At 41.3% G+C, this 24634-nt stretch overlaps 1 protein-coding gene across 6 annotated transcripts in view; it reads right to left on the bottom strand.

Annotated features, from left to right (window-relative positions):
• Nucleotides 1-22160, bottom strand: part of ppp2r5eb (protein phosphatase 2, regulatory subunit B', epsilon isoform b) — a 62782-nt gene extending 40622 nt beyond the window's left edge. The window contains exons 1-2 of one of the 6 annotated variants that reach the window (XM_033642507.2): nt 21858-22160; nt 12321-12481 (exon numbers count right to left, since the gene is read on the bottom strand). In XM_033642507.2, coding sequence (XP_033498398.1) covers nt 12321-12477 — 157 coding nt within the window. In that variant the 5' untranslated portion in view covers nt 12478-12481; nt 21858-22160. Of the gene's footprint in view, nt 1-12320; nt 12485-16712; nt 16868-21655; nt 21827-21857 lie in introns of those variants that run through there. The other 5 variants (XM_033642508.2, XM_033642504.2, XM_033642505.2 and 2 more) reach the window with 5 other exon arrangements.
• Nucleotides 22161-24634: the final 2474 nt, after the last annotated feature.

Genomic DNA, 24634 nt, shown 5'->3' with positions numbered 1-24634 from the left:
GTGACTTCAACAAGAATAAATGTCTGTTTTCCTCTATGAACAAATGTTGGAATACTTTAATGTATTTGTCTTTTGTTTGGGGAAAGACAAACAGGAGTTCAGGTATGCTTTGACTACAGGAGTTCTTTCTTTAGTACCTTTTCTTACCTTTTAGTTTAATGTACGCTTATAAAACGTATTTATTATTAGTATTGTACGTTATTTAATGCACACATATAATATTGAAATTCCATAAGGTTGTGGGACTTAGAAAGAGAGACTCAGAAAAATGACTGGTCAAAACAGGAGCAGCAGAGACTGAGACATGGGGACTTTTTATGTAAAGTTTTGCACCAAAATCACCCCCAAACATCTGGCTACGCCAGTTGTTATTACAATGTTATGTTATACAGTCACTCCAGGATTTTGGAGAGGTTGTTGCAGCCTGAAATGCCTGGTTTCACAGCAGCTTTTCAAAAAAAAACAAACTGTGATGCATCTTGCAATGTTTATAGGAATTTTTTCGCCATGCAACACAGCGTCGAGGGACAGTTTTCGTGAGCTGCTCACCAGTTAGCACAAGGTAACACTGCAAAAGGTGATCCCATCCCTAATTGTCATATTTTGGCGCTTGGGCATCAGCCCCGTAGAGGCGGTTAATTGAGTTCCTGATCTCACACAAACACCGAAACGGCTCAACCCTGTCTTTAGACCTGTTAATAACCATTAGGCAATATTAACCTAATGTTAACCCAATGATACTTCCGCAGATTCACCGACGAAAACAACTTTTACTTCCTCTACACAGTCAAGTCTGACTGTGTTCTCCGCCAGGGCCGAACCAAGGACCTCACTAAACCATCCAATCAGTAGTAGCGACGGACGGTGTGTACAAAGGGAAGGGACGCGAGCTTAAGACCCGTGCTTAGTGAGAATTTCTCGTTCATGGGAAGTAACTGCAATCCCCAATCCCTATCATGAGGGGACAGCATGTCGAAGTATCCTTGGGCAACTGAATGCCAAATTTCTCCCGATGGCTGTTCCATCGGTGTGTGTATGTGTGTGTATGGTTACTGAGTAGCAGGTGGCACCATGAACAGTAGTCTTGGCCACCAGTGTGCGAATGTGTGAGTGAATGCGTGAATGTGACATTAAGTGTACAAGTGCTTTTAGTGGTTGGAAGACTAGAAAAGCGCGATACAAGTGCAGTCCATTTACCAGTTAACTGTGTGATGCTAACAGTTAGCTGTGTCACTGTGTGGGTGTGTAACACTGTCCCAGGCACAGAGCTTTGGTCCCGTAGCACTAGTCTCATGATAAACAAAGAGAAAGAGGGGCTGATCCAATGAATATGCTGCGAGCAGCTCTACAGTGAAATGAGATTGTACCATTTTTACATAGTCAAATGAATAATTAGCGTTAATGTTGCGACTGCAGCATCCTAACACCATGGAGGGGCTAGTTACAGACCAGAGTGGCTGTGGGTTTGACCATGTTTGACCAGGATAGTAATTTGCAATTGAAATCTTTGTCATCTTTCAACTACAGTGACACTGACCTCTCCAGACATTTACTCTGAACAGCTGGTGGAAATCCTTAAGTGACAGACTCATACATTCAAGAATTTTGGTCATAACACAACTGTTTGAGAGAAACTGATGAGTAATCTGTATTCAGATCCCGAAATAGGGTTTTCAGAATCTGATTAAAGTGGAAGTTACGTCTGCATGAGTATTTATGAAGGTATAAGGAAGTTTGGCGTGCTACAACTTTGTATTTACTTTGTTTCTATCGTAACCATTGTCTTATCATCTGAAACCCCGGCACTGGCTATTCAGATCACAGTGATGAGTCACCGCTTTATCAAAAATGGATATGGTTGAAAGAATAAAGAAACACTGCAGGTTGAGGCAGAGTTCAGGCATTTTTTACTAATATCTTGACATCCTGATATGTAATTGAAATGTTTCAATGCCACCGGATGGATGGAAGAAGAGAAGAAAGGGAATGAAAGAAGGATGGTATGGACAGATTCCCAGACAGAGAAGAAGTTGAGTTTGTCTGCCAGACAGGAACCATCTCCTTCCCCTCCTCTTCCTCCATCTTTCCTTCCTCCACCACTGAACATTAAAGGACTCTTAATCCTTCCTCCAGGTTTCCCGCCAGCCTCTTCACCTCTCGCTCTTGTTTGCATTCTTTGTTCTACCTCCTTCGGCGAACATCTCTGTGGTAACACTTATTGACGCTTAAACTATGCAGCAACTGTAACATGTATGTAAATGAGATTATATAAGTCCTACTGTATATTTACGATGTCGCTGCACTCTCTTCTCATACCATGCTACATGAAAGGTGGATTCATCCAGGCCATGTGATGTGTTTGCCAACTCCAGTGGTAACCGGGAAGCTTGCTGGCAATTTTTCCTGCCCTCCTCTTATGAATGTTTATTACTTTAGAGAAAACTTTTCACCGTGCACACGCTGGAGCACAAAAATCATAGAAACCCTTGGGGTCCACAGGCAGGAAGAGCAGGTTATGTTTTCAATTTTCCTCTGGATATTTCATCTTTTTATTTAACCTCTATTGATTCAGGAGACTCCGGCTGATGCTGTCCATGTTTCTTGTTTTTGCTTCACATTCACAAAGTTGTATACAGTCCCACTCGGGAGCTGTGTAGTACAACCTGAGCCCTGTGCTGGGAGATTAAGGGCTTGCTCAAGGGCAGTGTGCCAGTAGCTGTTGAGGGAGCTGTCATTCTTATAACCTTTTTTCAGATTTTCCTTTCTGTTACAGGATTCAAACCACAATTAATACAATACAATAATCTTCAGTTTTAAACACAACAGAGGTCCAACAAAAGTTTGCACTAGACTTTTTTTGATGGCCTATATGGCTGTTAATATTCTGCAATTCCCAACGTGTACAACTACCAGACATAAGTTTTAAGTAGCCAAATAATAGCTTACATTTAAGCAGCAGTAAAACACAATTACTATGATCCTCTTTACAGTCCAAGCCTGTCATATTAAATAACTTCAAAACAAAATGGCTTTAATGAAGACACTGTCTACTGAGAATAGTGAATAATCAGAGAACATGATTGGCAGAAGCAAAGGAGGAAAGGGACTTGGTTGGAGACACCAGGCCCCACCATAAAGTCCTCTATGAGATCTTCCAGAGATTCACCAAGCGCCCTATCCACTGCTAGGCTGGCCTTGGTGGAGTAAAGCGTATCTCTGGTCTGATCTATTAGGAAACCTGCGTCGTTCTAAAGGTCTTCCTGGAGAACGCTGATGCCGTATATGTCGTATTTCCAATCAGACATTTTGGCCATTGATATTTTAATCTGCCGGATAACTACATGTGATACCAGCTAAAAGCCAGCATATGCCAGCTAACATAAACACTGGGTCCAACTTGTCTTGAACCGCTGAGTACAGGATGTTTGGTTCACCCAAAGAACGAAAACATTACTGTCAAATTAGCTTATAATAGCAAGGGCAGAATATGAAATTTTAAGGTGCATTTCAGCCTCGAAAAAATTGGCATTTAAACAGTTGTCTGTCAGCTAAACCTTGCTAGTCCAGTTTGGATGTATAGCTCATAAACTATAAGAAATGTCGTTGGTATGACCAATGCAAATGAGAAACCAGAGATTGAAGAGCTTCCAAGATCAATAACATCTATTGTTTCTGTAACATGTTACTACACTGGATTACAAATGATAAATCAGATGTCATAAAATATGGGTCAAAACTGTTCAACCAAAGTTGTCCAAACAGGCCAAACCATTAGAGACAGCATAAACTTAATGTGTCCTGTCCTGTGCTAATATCTGCCGAGCCACAGATTTTGTGTACTCTGACCCTGAATGGCATGTGGTCCTAAATTAAACTCAAATTACAGATGGCACTTTAATCTAAAAGATTTACTGCTGCAGCTTGCGACAGGATGCCACTTCTCAGTCAACCAAGACCAAGTACTTTACAGTCATTATACGGCACTATAAGACAACACACACACACACACACACACACACACACACACACACACACACACTCACTCATGCCAAACCTCTGAGGGACACACACACTCACTCATGCCAAACCTCTGAGGGTTTTTCTGTTTAATTATACACTTGTTGGATATTATGAACAGGCTATTTGCTTCAGACACAATGCCAAAACAGTGGTGTTAACAAAGACGGCACTGACTAGCTTGTCCGAGCTTGTTCACTACTCTTACACATGACGTCACAGTCCCTTGTACCACAAGGTCACAGTTTTTCCAGTGAGGTTTCATACAAAGCTTTCAGATTTAGCTGACTGGCAGCATGAAGAAAAGGACTCATAGTTTCACTAAAGCACACCTCTGCAGCTCCATCTGACCTGTGATGCAGTGTCAGGGTCCCAGCCTCGAGTTACTGAACACATTGACGCCAGGCAGAACACTGCTGTAAGGCTCGGGGATTTTCACATGTGAAAATCTGAGATCAAGGTACATCCTGAGCCTCTCTCATCTTGTGGGCAGCTTCTTGGTCCTGTGAGTCCTTATTTTAGAAAAATTCAACTATCTGTTGAACCAGAGGGCACTGCTTTTGGTACCAAGTGAAATCAACAAGGTCTATTGTAAAGAATTCCTACAGCATGCGTCATCTTTTTGCCCGGGGATCCCCTTGAGGAAACTGCGCCCTCCTGGTCTTCCTCTAAACGTCTAAGAATGAGCTGCACTGCCAACGACGGGATTTATGTAATCCACCGTGCTTTACCAAGACCCCGCTTGTCATTTTCTGGCTGAAGTCTGACCTGTGACGGTGATTAACCCTCATGGAGGAAGGAGGAAGAGGATGAGGGGGAGGGTTAAAGATGTGATTTGTGCATCTTGATGATGTGCTTTTGCAGTCTGCTAAACCGACAGCGTTGAGTACAGCTGTCCAGATATACGCCCACCTCTGCTGCTGTGTACATGTGTTCCTCAAGGCGGGAGGCAAACACAGAGAGATTATGGAAATTAAAAGAGAGAAACATGGCAGAGCAGCTTCCTCTATTAAAAATAAAGATATAAAGGACACATGAATATATGCAACAAGACATGAGAAAAGGTTAAATGAAGGACAAGCAGGAGAAAAGGTTTGTTTTTGTTGAGTTGTAGCCTGAAAATACAAAACAGAGGAATCGCATCCCCACTGCCACACTAAGTGATAACATCCTCTACGAGTATTAAAAAATGAACACAAGGCAAGAAAACAGGAAATCCTTTTTCAATAACAGCGGAAGTTATGCTCTTTTAAGTGTCCTAGAAATAAAAGATACCTGTTGTATTCCCCTCTCTTTTCTTATGAAACAATCATGCGGCAATGTATACACAGCAGGAGAACAGGAATTTTTACTTCAAAAGGAATAGGAGACGTGTCTGAAAGTATTTACAGAAAAAAACTACAAAGAATCTTTCATCTAAAATGCCAACAAAAATGCAGCATTGGGGTAACAAATAAAAAGATGTAGAAACGATCTTGAAAATATATATATCCCTGACCTCTCTCTCTCTCTCTGAACGCTGGTATAAAACATTCCCAAATGCCTTGGGGGGACCGCAGACTGCCAGCCAGTTTATAAAATACAACAGTGTCCGATACGCATCTCGCTGGCGGTTACATACGGCTCAGAGATTAGAGGTAGAAGAGCCTTTAAGTAAAAGGCAGTGATTGTGCGGTGCACCTGAAGCCCACACGTGTTATGGTCATCTGAAGCTGGCTCCCACAATGGCTGATTGCATTTACTAATTCAGTCTAACTGGTTGCTGTCTAAACACATCAAAGAGAGTCTTACTGTTTATCTGAGGCTTAAGGTTCACAACAGACAAGTGGAAGAGGCAAACTTAATCCTTGTTCTTCCACTTGGTTTACGCAGACATATATGGGAGTGGAGGTAGGCTCAGAGGGTAGAGTGGTTGTCTTGTGACCAGATGGAAGGAGTCCTGATCCATATCCTGGGAAATAAATAAGACACTCCTGCTCTTTTACAAACTACAGGCTGAGCAGAACAAGTCAAAGTCTTTATAAACCAGCTCTGACTACACATGCAACTGGTTAACCTTAAAGAATAAATTGGGTTCACTTTAGTGAATTGTGCATTTGTTTCCATCTCCACACTCACATCTTTAAATCTGCATGCTGAAGCTGTTTCTGCTCACTCATTACCATCAGACATCTTGTAACTCCTCATAATCCCACACTAATCTTCAATTTTTAAGTGTGGCTCCTTCACTGGAGACGCTGTTGTTGTTGCTCTGAGGTTTGGTTGCAGTTTAAAGGAATAATTCAGCAATTTGGAAACTTAACATATTTGCTTTCTGTCTGAGCAAAAGCACAAATACAAACAGAAAGGCAAGCAAATTAGCATTTGTCTCAAAATGTTGATTATATTCGAATGTCCTTTTAGTCTAATAGTTGCATCAATGCATCTACTGCTAGCTCACATGGCCACTTAGCTGGCTAATGTTACAACTCGGCCGAGGACATTGATGTTTACAGCACGTGCTGTCTCATCCATAAGTAGATGCACACTTCCTTCTGTACTGTTGTTAAAAGGAAAATAGTTCCTCCATGAACTCAGAACAAGGTCTGTGAATTATCTTGAGGAACAGAGTCATGATTTCGGGAAACAGACATTGCTGTTTAGTTTTTCCACTTTTTCTGACACTTTGAGAACCAGAAACCAAGTACCATCTAATTCCATTATATTGGAGAGAAGACAGACAACTCTACAGCTCATATCTCCAACACTCAGCAACTCACACCAAGACTATCTAAATGAATAAACAGCATTTAAACTAAAAGGAAAAATATGCAATTTTAATTTTAGAGTGAACTGTCCCTTTAAAACTGCAGGATTGTGGTCCAATTTCATGATATAACCATCTTTCCTTAGTTTTTAGCAGAGGCCAGCTAATATTAAGGCCTATTCTCTGTACATTACAATATTCATATACAGAAACATTAAGCAAAATGCCATAAACTAGCTAAAACTGGCACATTAATGTTACAAGCCGCCAACAAACATCAGCATCACTTTGGTCTGCCATCAACAACACTATTTCCACACCTTGTCAACACAAGAGAAATGTCTGCCTGAAGCCTTAGTCACTGAAAGATGATTTAAAAAAATAATTTTGGCTGCTGGAATGTATTTCTACAGCTCAGAATTATGTCAGCTGAATCAGATTTGGCTGTTCAATACGAATATTTGACAATTCTTTCCTTTTTTCCATATAAAATTGGCTCAGCATGACGTTCAGTGTGACAGCCTAATTCATGTAATAAAGCAAACAAGCTAACAATGCTAACACAGATCGGAACGGTGCAACATTTTTTGCAGATACAAGCTATCAAACAAAAGCCAGAGACTGTCGTATTAACGTGTTGTGCGCTGTATATCCACCACTTCTCAGCAGAAGAGTGAAGATCATGTTATTTCAGGGCATTCCCGTTAAACGTTTCTCCTCCTCTGTGCTGTTGCATCTTGTCCGAAGCTGACTGTACCAAAGAGTAGCGTGAAAGTCAAGAGCGCTCACTGTGCAGCTAACTCTAAGGACGTTTTGGTCCCCTGCACACTGACTAGCATGAAAACAATAAGAGTGCTTGACTTGAAGCAATTTCAGTTGACTAAGGGGTCTACAACTAATGATTCAAATCTCTGACCTTCAAGGGGCAGCCCAATTTATTTCCCAACACAGCCCCACTGAGGCTTATACCTGTTTGCTAACTTTCTAATGCTTGGTAAGAATAAGAAGGTAGTCATTAGAATGCCTAAATATTTTTTTGGTATTGATCAAAATGTCTCTTTAGAACATAGTACCTCAAATACTTAAAAGCTTGCCTCAAATGTCTGGTAAGATTTGTAATGTGCTTTACTTATTCTTTAAACCAACAGGTCTTGATTTAAAACTGAATTTGTATTGTTTTACACCGTCTTTGATTCAGGTTAAGTTCTTGCACACAAAGAAAGTGGAATTAAAATTAAAATGCTCATATTGGTACCAGAGATGAAACTCAGGCACTGCATGTAAAGATTCAAATGATCGCCAGCCACAGTACAGTGGTGACACCAGGTCATACCAGAGAGTCTCTCAACAAAGTCCTCCATGAATCTCAATCATAGTCTGGGAACCAAACTGCAGACTCCTCCACTCTCAGCTAATCATGATCATGCAGATTAATACATATAGCGGGAAATAATGGAAACACCCTCATTATCTGCTCTGCACAGACCCTCCACCAGCGGCTACACTACCTGTCCTTACAGAGGCTTTGCACCACCCTCAAACAGAGCTACACATCACTGCTCCACTCAAACCATGACTAAAAAACACGTGACTGTGTTTGCTTCATATTGTACAGTATGTCTCTGCAGGAACAGAGTACAGTACAGGAGCAGCAGGACAGGGAATAACACCTAGCAATGAAATCTGTTATCGGTGACATGTCCGACTGTGTTTCTAATTCCGCCCGACTCCGTTGTAAGCAAGCCACCTCCTGAATCGAGTGCGCGGGTGAAAAAGCAAGAGTTCCAGTGGAGCTGCTCGGCGGTCAGGAGCAGCAGACTGTGATTGTACTTAAGAGGTGAGAAATGTGTGGAGCCGTGTGAATGTGAAGTGAACGTGTGAAACTGAAGCAGGGAGCTGCTGAAAAAGGCCGACCATGTGCCGGCTCAGTCACCGAGCTGCGGGTAAATACAGTACGACTATAAAAGACACGAAAATAAACTATGACAAGAACCCAAGGTACATTCTGTCTGTTTTACACATCCAGCATGGCACCTGTTGATCGCAAACTCACTGTACAAATACACAACTGAACTGTAACAAGAGAACAGAGAATATATTTTAACGTCGTGTCAGCAGAGCTACAATAAGCTGTCAATTAAATTGGAGATCCTCAACTGTTTGCTATTCAAAATTCCCATGAAAATCCCAACAAAATCCCAGCTTTAAACATACCAATACTTCTTCAAAAATAAACAATATCAAGTAAAGATGAGTAAGACATTACTTGAGTCACAAGGTAAGAATTTAAGCCTGGCCCAAAACCTCTGAATCACCATTGACATCCACTATTTGTTCATTAATTTAAAGAGAAAACAGCCTGATAATCAGGATACTAACAGATGACTTTACACTTGTTGTTGTGGTGATGCTACAGTAAAGTATATGCAATGTCAGGCATCAAAAGCCTTCCTTTTACGTTTAAAAAAGTGTAAATACTTCCACTCATTATCTCAAATTGTTCAGTGTCACGATTCATCCGTTCACGGCTCCCTAGATTCCTGCATTTCGCGCTGACAACTGTTGTCAGCGCGAAAAATCAAATCAGAGTATTCTGTGAACATATCCAGCTGGAGTACAGAGCACGGCCTGTTGCAATCATACGCTGAATTTTGAATTCAGACAGATCATCACAGATCAAATAATTTTTTCTTAAATTCAAACAGTAGCCTTAATTTCAAATAAAAAAGCGACCGTCCTAACATGCACCATTTGGCTAAAATAAAATCTGCAATCTCAGATAACAAGATAAAAAAATATCCAACACCGTGAAAGAAAAATGTATCTCCTGAGTCTGAAATGATTCATACACTAAAAGTGGATCTTCATTTTGTATTTGGAGAAAATGTGATTTGAAAACAAACAAGGGAAATCACACATTCTGTGCATATCTTGCCAAAGCCGTAAAGACGTAATTACTGGTGTGAATTTTGTCCGATATTTAAGCATGCAATTTCAATAAAATGCAACGACATTTTTTACTGCTTCTACTTGAATAACGCTGCATTGAGAGATATTAAAATATATCAAAGTGCAATAAAAATAATTTTCACAACTGTGATCATGGTATTTAAAGAATAATTTACATTTTTTTTATATTATTCTCTATAATAACATAGTCATCATCCAGGTGGAGTTACTGCTGTTTCACAAAAGGGAAATGAGACAATATGCTCTCTAGGAACCTTCTGTATTTCTTAGAAACTACTAAAAAAAGCTGATGTTTGGGTTTTTGCTTCGTTGTCAAACAGTGCGTACTCCTCCTGGAATAAGTCTGTGTTGGAGCCCGCAGGTCAGGTGTGTTGCTGTGTGCCTGTAGCATGTAGATGTTTACATAAGGACAGCCAGTGTAAGTGGAGCATGAACGCACACTCGCACACACCACACACCACACACCACACAGACACATTTTAACATACAAACACAGGGAGGGCTCAGGGTTCCCTTCCTGTCCTGATTACAAGCCCCGCCCTGCAGAGGAACCAGAAAGTGGTTTTCCATTAAAACTCTCGACAGGTGACGGCTCTGTCTGGTTTCTGTGTAGCAGCATTCCTGCTGTCAACACCACACCACACCACTGTTGTGTTTACAAAACGTGGACGAGGTGTCTCATTGTGTTTTACTACGCCCAAGTGCATACCACGCATCGCACAATTCACTTTGAGCTGCGGTGTGATATGCACATATCAATACGTTCCACTGCTTAGTGACACAATGGCATTCTTTAGAGACAATACAGTATCACGTCAGAAGGTTACTCATTTCCAGTCCCTAATAATTAAGCATCACAAATACATTTATTGAAAAATTTGAGGGTCGGGAACTTCCCAAGGGGTTGTAAGATGACTCAAAGAGGTCACATGAGGATTAACAGGAAAGAAGCCACCAAAATACATGTTCTCTCACACACATTATGTTTGGCTTTTGGCTTTTATCCAGGTCAAATACTGGAAAGCTTTAGCTTATCATAAAATCTGAGCATTATTTAAAAGGTATACTATGTAGGATTTTCCTGAAGAACAACATAAAGACTCATACAGAAGTCCTGCTATAAGTGTGTGGTAGTTCAGGACATTAATGGGTGTAAACCCCACAGCACTCAGGTGAGGTCGGGACTTTATAAAAAGGTAGCAACCAGGTGCCACACTGCAAGCAGCAGGCATCCGAAGACGTAGTACTAAAGAGACAAAATGCCAATCGAGAGTGAATCTGGGGTTGGCTTTTACTTTTACTTTTGCTGGCGAGTGTGTTCACAAACAGTAACTGACATTCCTGCATAGAAAAACTTTAAGTGTTCAGTATGTAACTCTGCAGAAAGATAGTTGACTGATGAGTCTCATTCCCAGGTTGACTGGGAAGACTGAACGACCAACCCAAAATCGTTGGTATTTGACGACCCTTTAAAATCTGAGAAGATACAGACACGCTGTAACAGAGGTGATGACTCACAGGGACACGAGGTTTGTAGGTAAAATTGATTTAAAACAATAAAAACATAAAAAAATTCTCTGAACATTTACAATCGGAGAATAAGAAGACTGAAGACATTCTCTCAATGACAAAGGCAGAGAGCAGCACTGACCTGCCCTGTGCGATCATCATGATGATCTACCTGTCTAGGCACGTAGCTAACACACACACACACACACACACACACACACACACACATAGAGACACAGACAGACAGACAGAGGAGCAGGCATGGAAACAACAACAGCATTCAGACACAGCTCGACTCTAAAAACGGGCAAGGCAGGAAAATAACTGGCTCAAGTTTAGCAGCTCTGGTCACCGTTGCACCAGTTTCATAAGACTTTCTGGGGCTCAAAATTTCGACACGGCATCTCTGTGCAGAGAGGCGCTTGGGAGACAAACACACTCTGAGTGCGTGGTTTAAATGTAAGACAAGCAGGAGCAAAGGTGAAGCTAATTAACAGCTGAATCTTGACACCACAAGGCAAACACAGAGGAACGGAGAGGTTATCTATCGGCTTCAAGATCGGTGGGTCCATGCACATAAAGTCATGTCATGCAGCGAAGACTTTAAATCCAAATAACTTCATTTGAGTTAAGATCCGTAAGTCTCCAAAGACACCACATACGTCAGGCTGGATTTCAGGGGTATTTGTGTAATACGATGGACAGAATGACACAGAATATTTGACAATAAATGTCCATGGCGGCACTCAAACAGGGGACGCTGTGACCACGTGGTCAGCATCTTAAACTGAAGGAAATTTCAACATCATCAAGTCTTTAAAAAGGTTAATACATTTCATTTTCTATCATTCCAAGATGATATTTGGAATTTTAGGGCTGGATTTTTATGTAGATGTTCAAGGATAAGACTCAAGTTAACACCAACTTAAAGTTACTCTTCGTCATAAACTGAATATGATAACTTTTGCAGCTACAAGTAAATTTCAACACTTACTCAATGTTACTGTTTGGCTGGGCTGTCACCCCTTTAGCTCCAACATTCTCTCTCACACACACACACACACACACACCCTCTTACCCTTGAGCAGTGGCAAGGGCGTGAGCTCTATGGGTTTGCCCTGAGAGCGGAACTGGGACGAGCTCTGCGACCGCTTCTGCTTGGCCTTCCTGACAGACTTCCGTGAAAATCCGTCCACTTTGTCCACAGATGGAGATGTGGTGGCTGCCGAGGACATAGCCCTGCTGGGAGAAACACACAGGGGGGTGAGCGGTTGACACAATCACATTAGACGTGCGTTTAGAGAGCGCTCAGTTCACCGAGGGCGGAGTGATTAGCCACAGAGTACTGACAGGTATACAGAACTGAAACTGGATGTCAACTGATGTGGGTTTCTGTGGGATAACGTATGATATTCAGTTCTTATAAATCAGGCGATATTCATGTAAAAACAAATACAAGACTTCTGTTTACCCCTTGAACTTGATTTCTATTGACAAAACTAGCGCGTTCAAGTTTTATTACTTGAGATTGAAGGCTTTTTATGACCCTCTGAATGTTTGGAGCTTCAAAGTGTGTAAATAAGACAATATGACTAAATATAATTTACAAATGATCCGATACAATGTGAAATTATCAGATAAATTATCAATCATTATCAAGAAATGTTATTTCATCGCTTATTTTCAATAACAGGGAGTTTAATTTTGATTTTTTTTATTATAGACATTTTTATTTTTCTGACTTCATGAAAACAAAACAAAATAAAACAAAAAAACATCCCCACAAACCTATTTCTTTAGCCTCCAGCATTTTATCCACAGTCTCACAACAAACCTGTGCAGCCGCAGTAGCCGGCCTCATTTTCCCAGCATGCGAGACTATTTAGGCTGAGGCCTGGTTACAGTCCACAAACGCACCGCCTTCCTACCTGCCAACGGACCATCACACTCACACACACCAGTCTACCCACAACAATGGGAGCTGCGGCTGCGAGGCGTCGCCGCAGTGGGAGGAAGCCGAGGAAATGTCCACTGCTGTGTGTGTGCTGCTGATTACGTCTAAAAAACTTCTAACGAGCAGACAACAACAACAAAAAAAAACAAGCCGCAGCAGAAGTCACACTTTTCTGAGCCACACCCAGAAGCTCATTTTGAGTGTCAATCGACTTATTTTCTTACTCTGTGTCGTTAACTGTCACATAAGTTAGCATGTAAGCCACAATAACTGGAGACACTGAAGTCCTGCCCCAGTCCGCACTAACTCACAAAGGCCTGTGAAGAAATAAATTACGACTCTAGCAGAAATGGTTATGTAATAAGACATGAATGAGACGCTGCAGGCTGTACTCTATGCTGGCTGCATCTCTAATGCTCTGTCAGAGTCACACAGGCAGTCGTACAGTATGTCCACCAGCAGGCCTTGTATGTAACACAGCGGACAGAGGAGGAGGAGAGGCACCAGGACACACTCGGCCTTCAGTACAAACACACACACACACTCACGTCATCCTGCTGCCTGAGGATGTGGACAGCACTAGCAGACAGTGAAAGCCTTTTACAAGCTATCTGAGGCAACACAGCTGAGCGTCCATCATCGCGTACAGTATGCCGCAGTTTTAAAAGTGATTAATGATTGCAGAGGAGCATGGCGTGGCATCCATCTGTGGTTTGAGTCCATCAAGGTGTGGATGCGATACGACTGTGGAGGAAGATGATAATCAAGACTGACAACTGTGATTAATAAAGAGAGATCCTGAACTGTTTACATTTCAAATCTCTCTGTTTTTCAGGCCAGTTTGTGCATATTTACACCAGCCTGCCTTCTTTTCTTTTCCAGACCCATATCTGGACTCTACTCAGGGAAGCCTAAGTGCCCTATTTTCCTAACTTATATCAAAGTTTTCTTTTTGATTAATTGCTGCAACACAAACACGATGTAATCCTCACACATCTTGTTCAATCAATGTAGTTTCTAGATGCTGGTTAGCCTAATATTACACTTATACGAAGTGTAGTAGTCGTCTGACGCTAGCAGAGGCACTCTTTATTTCAGGCGAGGCAGGGTGTCTCTGCCATAAAACAGTGTAGGAAGTTGCAGGAACCCGTTGCTATTTAATCACAACACATCAGGAGCTGTAGCAGTCAACTGATAGGAAATTAATTGCACACCATATTGGTAATCGACTCATCATTATAAAGCAAAAAATGCCAACATTAGCAGGATTCAGCTCCTCAGCAGGTCAGGATTTTCATATAAGGAAGTATCAATTTATTAGCTTAACATCAATATCAGACAACATTTGCCTTGTTAACTGCCACTGCCCTATCAGCAAATAAGATGACATTCACCGATGGCAGTAGCCGATGTTTTTCTGTTGTGTCACATCAGTTTTTGGCAGGCTAAAAAGCAGGGCTCCAGACTTAACGTGCCCTGTTGTAGACGTTAGAAACGATGTACAGAGGACTTGCCCTGGACGCCTTCAAGATGACAAGTCACAGTAAATTCGATATCGACACGCAGAGCCCCAACCTATTTTTTCCCTGATAACATTACATCACGAACAACTAATCAGTGTTGAAATCGGCAGGAGGAGAGCTAGTTTATGTTAGCAGCCGATGGCCAGGACGAACTAACCGAGGTTGCATTAAGTTACATTATGATGCGTTCAAGCTCAGTACGAGCTCACGGGCTTTAAAACAGTTCAGTTATTATCAAAAATGAAGATTTCTTTGTTTCCCTGGCACAAAGGGCAACGTGAACAACATTAAATAACATCAGTATCAGCCCAGAATTTCCAAATGCGCACATCTTTATCAAAATCTTTGTGTAGTTATAGGAAGACAACCACTTAAACATGTCACCATTGTCTTCACTGTTCATTTTCTGATTTACTAAACCTATAATTGTTGGTTGAAGCCCTGGACATGTCTCAAAAACTAAGAACCTTTACTTTAACTAGAGCACAGGGGGGCGTAGTTTTTTAATTTACCACAACACCCTACAGATGCAGATTCACATATGACAAAACCAATTACATGTAAATGACAAAACAGTCATCTGTCAGCACTGCTCACTGTCTCCTCTTTCATAACCACACAGCTGTTAATGATCCATCCGTATGAATGCCTTCTGTTGGGCATCATCAGGGCGGGTAAATACCTCCAGCTGAACACTGATCTGTCTTATCACTGGCTGTTAACTCACCATTAATCTGTGAGTCCTGCTATGTGGTAAAAATAAAACTGTGACTGAATACAGAGCACGCTACAGACTGTACTGTACATGGGGAAAAAAAAGAAATTTGCTTCCCTGGTTGACAGTTTTGCCTTTCAAATTTTGGCACAGGACTATTCAAATGTCACACAAAAGTGGGTCCTGACACTATCTCAAGCCTCAGTGAAAACACAACAAAAAAAGTGCAAATTGACACCTCAACGCCTCTGTGTGTGTGTGTGTGTGTGTGTGCTATGGAGCCACGCAAAGACCAGACAAAGCAGGACACAGCCTCTGAAATTCACCTTCACTCTGAGATTATCTCCGGCTAATGGCTTATCGTGCCAAAAGCTTTGACGTACACACTCTTTGACACCTTTAGGCAATCAGGTTTTTATACCTGCAAATAGTTAAATCTGCTATTTGTGGAGTTGTGATGACGGTGTGGAGCAGCAGCTGCCATTAAATGTCCAAAAATGTTTCGCTCACACGCTAAAGGCGAGTTTTCTGAGGGAGTTTTCCTCATCCAAACTGAGGGTGAAGGACTACAGGGTGTAACAGAGAGCTGAAACAGTTAGTTTGTTAATTGATTAGTTGATGGACAGAAAATTGAACTATTTAAATAATAATAAAATATTGTTTTAGGCATTTTTTATAAGAAATAACACCACCCTTTCTCTGGTTGCAGCTTCTCTTATATGAAGATCTGCTGCTTTTCTGTTTTATATCATTGTATACTCAATATCTTTTGGACTGTTGGACATACATAACAAAATATTTGAAGATGTTACCTTGAACGCAAATTTTATTAACAATGCAATTAATTGATAATGAAAATAATAGTTAGTGTTGCATGCTGCACAGCTTTTACGGCCCTCTGAGTCTGTGATTTGGGGCTACAGAAATAAAACCACTTTAAACTAAGCCAGCACTTTTTAAAATACTACCCTCACATACGCACTGCATCCTAATAAGACTTTGGATCTCTGCAAGGATGACTTAATACAGCCAGTCAGCTTCACTCAGCCCTGATCAAACACACTGTGTCTGCTGCATTTCAGGATGCATCGGCGAAGTTGTACATCTCGATCAGTAAGCAACTCTCAGTCTCTGCCAGCTACATCACCAACGGCAACAATGAATAATCAAAGAGCTGCCAATGCTTTTATGCTTTCGCCACCTGGTGAATGCCACCAGTGGACAAAACTACAATCCCTCAGAAAAACCTATGAAACATACAACTGGAGCTCCACTTACCTGTGCAAAGGGGCACTGGAATCCCCATGTACAACCATCAGTCCCTCACTGTCTCTTTCTCTCTCTCTCTCTCTGTGACTAGCCGGCTAATGGCGAAAACACTCCAGTGCCACCACAACACACGAGGGAGGCAGACTACGGCGGCTGGCCAGGCGTATGGCAACCAAGCACCAAAGCCATTCCCCCTCCCATGCCTCTTACATAAGAGACCAGATGACATCCAAACAGGCTCGGGGAGGGTGGGATTAAAGAACAAGGAGGAAGGAGAGAGGAGGGGGCACAGCGAACAACAGGGAGAGCGACAGAAAGAGAGGAAGAGGAGGGAGGGAGGGAGCTGCTGTTCGACAGGAAGTCAACAAATAGGCAACGGCAAGGCAGAGCGAAAGGAGCTGAAGCGAGGGAACAAACACGTACAGGAACACACACGAGAGATAAAAAGGAGGCTGGCAGGAGGAATGCTCAAGGATCTCGCCTGTGGTCCAAAGTTAAAATTCAAAAGCCCCATGAGCTGCAAAAACCAAACAAACTGTGGGTATGAATTAGCTGCTTTGCTGCAACACTTCATCTAAATTCACGTGGGCTTTCTATGGACACTAATTTAGTGATGAAAAAGCAGGTAGAGGCATTCACTCCTGATTTCACTCAACTACAACAGTGAGACCCGTTCAGAAAAATACAAAATGCAACCTTTAACTCAACAGACTAAACATTAGTCGACTAACATTAATTTCCAGCGGTTATTCCACAGACTAGTTAATAAAATGTCGGGCAGAAAAAAACCAAAGTGTGGGATCATTTTGAGAAGGTGAAGGACGAACCACGGTGATATGTAAACTCATCTTCATTGGTCGACAACAAACATGACGTATCATCTGAAACATGGAAGTAGCTACATGCCCATTAGCCCACAGCGTCATTAACAGGCGGCTCGCTCAGTGTGTGACGTGCACTTGTAGATAAAATATAGGCCTATATTAATGAAGGTTCATTAGGATGGTTTTATATTTCTCTGTAATGTAGCACAGTGTTAACAATGTTACTGATACTATTCTTTCTCACACCTTCAACTCAAACCACACAAAATATATCATTTAATCATTACATTAATATGGTAAACGTGCAGGAGACTAGTCGACCACTGGACCTAAATGACGACTATTGGTCGACTAGGAAAATTCTTAGTCGGGGGCAGCCCTAGAAAAATTCTGATACCAGTACCCTTAAAGTGATACCAATACCAAAAGAGTACTTAACTGAATATCTTCAATGTGAGTAGCGTGTAGTGTATACCTATACTTTTGAATGTTTTGGTGGCATCTCGGCACACAGAACTGCCAATTCCATCAAATACACTGTACTGTAGACTCCACCCCAAGGACAGTTGTGAGAGTCCGCCTGGCCACAGGTACAGTGATAAAGTTTACTGTTGGTATCACACTGCCAACATTACCTAATGGTTATTAACAGGTTTTACAACACAGTTAAGCCACTTTGGTGTCTGTGTGAGTTCGTTGGGACCGTTTAACGTCTTGCTGTTGGATGTCAGCCATAAGTCTGCTGATCCGGGAGGGACTCAGGACGGTCCGGGATCATACACACTGCACAAAAAGGATCAAATGTGGGTATCGTTTGACTGGAGACGTTTCTATACTACCTGGTACTGGGTTATTTTGGTCGATACCTTAAAGGTATCTAATACAGATACCCAGCCCTACTAAACATCGTCTTTGATTTTGGATATTCTAATAAAATAAGTGTTGTCTCTTCCTGGTTTTGAAGGCTACATTACAGTAAAGTGATATGATTTTCTGAACTCACCAGACTGTTCTCACCTTTCTATTAATTGACTTTACCCACTTAATCTTCTATCCATATGTTACTGATGATTATTTATCAAAAAATTATTGTGTAGCCTACCAGTAAATATTTTACGTAAGCACTAACAGTCAGCCCTACAATATCACTGCAATACCAATATCAAAGTCTTGGGTCAAAAATGTTGTGATATAATTTTCTCCATTGCTCAGCCCTATCTTAAATGTCTTGTTTTGTCCCTCCAACAATCCAAAACCCAAAGAAATTTGCAAAAGGGGGTTACGAAACATTATTTATAGTGACAAAAAATGTTCTTAAAAATATATATGAAGGGCTTGAAACGTTGTGGCCATGTGCATAATAAGCAGGACAGGGTTTTTTTTTTATATTACTTGAAAAGCAACAAAGGAATGTTCTTAATATCAATTATTCTACAGACTATTTGTTGACTGAGTAATTGTTTGATCTTTAAAATTTGCCAGGACCCTTGGTGATGCCTTCAAATGTCATGTTTTGTCCATCCAACAGTTTGAATCTCAAAAATATTCAGTTTGTTCTCACTGAAGACAAAGAACAAAACAGAAAAATAATAAATTTTGAGCAGGGTTTTTTGTCAGTTGACTAATCGTCTTACTGTTTCAGCTCTGAAAACTGTGCACACACACTCAACAGATTAATATTCAGTATCTGCAATTACAAAGGGAACCTCTAAAGCATCATTCACAACCAACACAAAAAATGTCCTTAGAGCAATGTATTAAGTTTAAGCCATAAAGTCCTTCAACTTTGCAGCCATTACCAATCAAGTTTCATGCTTATCACAGCTGCAAATTATTTATGCATAACAAAGAGTACAGCTTATTTTATATATTAATATCCTAGGGTTACTGATAAATGGATAAGTGGTCCCAACACTAATTACATCAGTATGAATCCCGGCTGTAGCATTTCAAATCCTTCTGCTACTCACTTCTTCAGAAAGTCTCCTGTTGCCATTATTGACTGAATGCGGCAATCTGACAGCACGTCTAATTGGTATGATTCATTCACAGGATAATTGCACTGTTCACACAGTCAAGAACAAATGAACTCAGCAACTTTCAAACACACACACACACACACACACACAAAGCCATACAGGGCTGATAAGACAGAGGCAGTTACTACACCAGCGTCATCATAAACACAGGAGACTTTGGATGTTGAGCTATCTCAGCAGCAGCTGGACCTGCCCTCAACGTGGTGTGACATTCAAAAACCTTGAAGGTGAACCAGCGTGACAGTACCAAAACCAGGAGTACACCTACACAAACACACACATGCACTGCAAATACCATCACATATAACGCATAACACCACACCTGGCCTCTGGCATGCTCCTGTCATTCACACATCACTGACATGGCAGAGGCTCGGTGGAAATAAAAAAAAAACATCAGTACTGGAAAGTAACTACATACCTTTGCTCAAGTACTGTACTTAGGAACAATTTCAAGGGTGCTTTTAGCGAGTATTTCCATTTTCTGCTACTTTATACTTCGGCAAATATTACACTTCTTACTCCACTACATTTATTCTATAACTTTATTTACTACTGGGGTTGGAAATAAGCACCAGCCACCAGCTAAATGCTGGCAAAATATGCTGCATAATGCAAGTGGCTGCTAGAACTGCTTTACTCACCAGACAAGAGAGCAATGGTAATCTACTGAGTGGCTGGTAGATACTGGGATTCACGAGCCAGAGTGGCAGATGGCCAAAAAATTAACTTCCAACCCTGATTAAAACTGTAGTTACTTTGCAAATTTAGATTAATAATCCAAACTATAATGCATTATTACAGATTAAGATGAGATACGGGGGAAATCCACAAGCTAGCAGTTTATAAAGTGGTTAAAATTAGCAGCACTTTTACTATCTTTGCCATTAACGTGAACCAAACATCAGTGCATCAATTATAATCCAATTATATTTGATCTTGTAATGAGACATTCTGCATAATGAGTATATTTCCATGTTGATACTTTAAGTACTTTTACTTATGATTTTGAATGCATGGCTTTTAGTTGTAATAGAGTAGTGCTACACTGTAGTATTGCTATTTTTACTCGTGTAAAAGATCTAAGTACCTCTTTCACCACCGGTCATCACCCCTCATCTTTATCTTTCTGTATCTCTCACTCATCATCACTATGTTTCTACCTCTCATCATCCATGTCACTACAGTGTCATTAGTGGCGATGATCTCTCTCTGCCTGGTTGTAAACACACACTACAACACAACATGTCGAAACAATGTTGTCCATTACAAGCAAACATGACAGACCTGTGGCATATTTAGACTTTGCCAGACACAGTATCTTGGTGCAAAGCCAGTCAGAGTTCATGTCGTATTATCACCACACATTTGACAGTTGGTTTCACTTGACAGGAAAGCTAAACTTGTCCCAGGCCAGATTCACAGGGCTTTTTTCAACCCATGTAGGATTAAACATCAGCATTTTACTTTTAAGTAAACCTGCCCATGGCCGAATGCTTTCCTGACATCAGCTCTGCCCTGGAAAGATCAGCCTCTAAGCCACCACCTAAGCCAAATGACATAATAAAGATTATATCAATTTACAGTGTAATTTCATGTTACTTATTTACTGTTATCAACCAGAGCAGCAAAGTAGGCCATGAGCTGCATGAGGTCAAAAATCAAGCCGTTTAGGAGAGCTGGCGTTAGCTTGGCCATGTTGGGCCTGGCAGCAGCATAATATTCAAAACTTGACAGCGCGATAGCCTCACTAACGTTAGCTAGCTAGCTAGCAACGGTAGCTTCCCGATTAACCGTTACAAAGCGTTTGATTTCAACGCTTACACCGTTAGTTAGAAGTCTCCTCTCACTACACAAAACAATTATACATCACTAACATTGAGACAATGCAGCATTTCAACATAGCTGCCCATTTTATTTCAGAAAACGGCATTTTAGGTAGCTAGCTAACGTTAGTGCTACGGCTATCGCGGGTTAGCTTACATGTAGCATTAGCATATTAGCCACCAGCAGCTAGCTCCCAGTGCATATGAAAACATTGAATAGATCAATTCTTAAATCTATGTGTGTGCTGATAAAGTAACGTTACCTGGGCGGACTTGGGCGATCACCCATCATCCCAGATGTAAATACAGGGGGGCAGTGCTAATGCTGCTACCGTTAGCTAGCGCTCACAGACTGACAGACCGACTTGGGTTGGGAAACACACACCGTCCCGAGTCCCGACCCCCGAGCCCGACAAGCTGCAGCCGACCGAGTTGGCTGTAAGCTCTCCAATCGTAGTACTTTACCTTGATCCTCTGTGGTTCGCAACGGAGACGGCGGCGGAGGAGTTATCCTATGTTTTGGGAAATCTACCGGGCTAACTGTTAGGCTACCTCCAGCTCGGTGCAAACAGCCTTTCCCAAGCAGCGGCAAAACAGCAGGAAAATCTGGCCTGAAACAGCCAAACCCACGAGTACCTTTTTCCTTCCAACGGAATAATCCTCAAACTCCCATTAATAACAAAATACGGCTATATAAAACGATTAGATTAACGCAATTACATTCCTGTTACTGATTCAATTGCTTGTCTTCCCCAAACCCCTGGATTTTGGTGTTTTCCTTAGCTCGTTTATAATTCGGGGCTGTTTCTTTTTCACCCTATTGTCAACACTGCTGGGTTGAGACCATGGCACACATAACAGAGACGCACAGAAGCGTGCTTGACGCGGTCGACAGCGTACGTACGACGCTGATTGGCCGCCGGGAGCACTGTCGCGCTCTGTGATTGGACGAGACGCGCTGTCAGTCACGGTGCAGAGGGAAATGAGGCTCTGGATCCGTGGGGTAGGTGGACGAGCAGGGACAAGGGAAGAGATCGGGGCAGAAAGCAAAGTGTGTGTGCGGAGTGTCCGCCACACAGCGTGCTGCAGGAATGAGGCTAAACCTGTCCGAGGCCCAGCCCTTCGCCTCTGCACTTCTTTACCCGTACTTTGACGGCACACTTGACCCAGCTTTACTGTGCAGATATTACGCTTTCAGCCGGCTGCAGCAGCGGTGTGAGGGGAGAGTGGATTTCTGTGCAAACCTGGAGATTAGAGAGGGATATGTGAGCAGGAAGAGAGTTACATAACTATCATATATAGGTCTACTATGAATGTAGTGCTAATGCCAGAGCACCGGACATGGGCGTGCATGTAGGGGGTGTGAAGGTGGCTCTGTCCTGGCTGTCTGCAAATACATTTTTTTCTGAATAATAAAAAATTAAATCTTTTTTTGCTCATAAATGTTAAGAAAAGTTTCTATGTTCCAACTTTGCAGCCTTGCTAGAAACAGACCGGCAAACAAAAACAAACACAATAATATACTTTTAATAGGGCTGCACAATACAAAGAAAATTAAATATCCCAATATATTTTCTAATAATAATAATAATAATAATAATAATAATAATAAGGTTTGGCTTGACTATAGATAAACTATACTACTACTTTACTATACTACTACAACTACCTCTCCTTTGCATCTTTTGATAATCACTACCTCTGCATACTTCCAGCTACAGAAACTATTCAAATGTCAAAACATTCAGCTATTTAAGGACATTTATACTTTAGTTTTTTCTACTTTTTATGCTTCTTGAAGTATGAACTACTGCTATTACTACTTCTACTACTGTTATTCTAACTACTACTACTTCAACTATTGCAAGTACTGCTGCTACTACAACTACAACTAGATCTGCTATTACTACTATATCTGCATTATCAGCCATTATTTTCAGTTCATTCAGCATACACACGTATTTTCTGCAGGAAATGTATTTTCTAGTTTTTACTTAAAACCTCAATATTGCAACAATAATCTAGAGTTGACTATATAATATTTTGATAATAAGATATTTGATAAATAATTATCAGTGATGTGGATATAATATATAATAAGTGGGTAAACGAACAATTTTTAAACACTTTTAAAACCAAAAAAAGACAACTCTTACGATATCCAAAATCTATAGCATGATATTAATATATTACATATATACATATTGGTGGAGGAAGTATGTACTGTAAGTATAAGTATATTCAAGTCAAAATAGAAAATTACTCAATTACAAGTAAAAGTCCTGATCTAGCCTATAAATGTTACTTAAAGGGAAATTTCGGTTTATTTCAACCTGTCTCCTATCGTCCTAAATTTGTTTCAAGTAACTAGTGACATAAAAATAATAGTTAGCATATTAGCCGTTAGCCTAGATACAGCCGGCGCGCATAGTAGCGTCAGACCTGTTAAAACGTAAGTGAACGGGCAACCTTCAAGTGCAAAGTTAGTCCACTAAACAAGCTTTTTTTCCACAAAGACCGCCTCATATCGTTAGGATAAATGTCAGAGAACATATAGAAAACGACATGTAAACGTGTTGTCTTACCTTACCGGTATGGTGCCATGTTTGATTACCATTTAGCTCTGCTTTCCAAAGCGCGGCCGAAATATATCGCGAGAACAAGCAGCGATCTCATAGCGTGCCTGAACAAGCAGCAACAGCTGGAAGGCAGAACCGGACAGTAGCCTGAAAAGTTCATTCATTTATTTTATGAAAGATTTATAGAATAATGGCTGACTTTTTGCCAGACTTCGACTTTGTGGAGGAGGAATTTGATTTTGCAGAGTTTGATGGCCGCCCTTATTTATTTGAGCCAGAATACACTGACGAAGAGCTTCGTGAAATTGAAGAACAGAGGAGGAGAGAGAGAGAGAGAAGTGCAACAGGTAGAGGACGAGAGAGGAGGAATGGCTGCTGCAAGGCTGCGTAGCTCTGGAGATTGGTGGTGTACCTGTGAATGCTGTGCCCCAGTGCCCACAGAAGAGGAATGCCTCTGTTGCAAGGAATGGGACCGGTTGCAGCCTTATTTTCAAGGTCTGGATGTGACCGAGGACAAGACACCTCCACCTGGAGTAGTATCCAGCTGGGCTTTATCTAGAGCTTGCGAGATATATTTCGGCCGCGCTTTGAAAAGCAGAGCTAAATGGTAAACAAACATGGCAGCACACCGGTAAGGTAAGACAACACGTTTACATGTCGTTT

Source organism: Epinephelus lanceolatus, chromosome 15 (genome assembly GCF_041903045.1).
Source record: "Epinephelus lanceolatus isolate andai-2023 chromosome 15, ASM4190304v1, whole genome shotgun sequence".
Classification (NCBI taxonomy): Eukaryota; Metazoa; Chordata; class Actinopteri; order Perciformes; family Serranidae; genus Epinephelus; species Epinephelus lanceolatus.
This window is presented reverse-complemented; position numbering and strand designations above follow the sequence as displayed.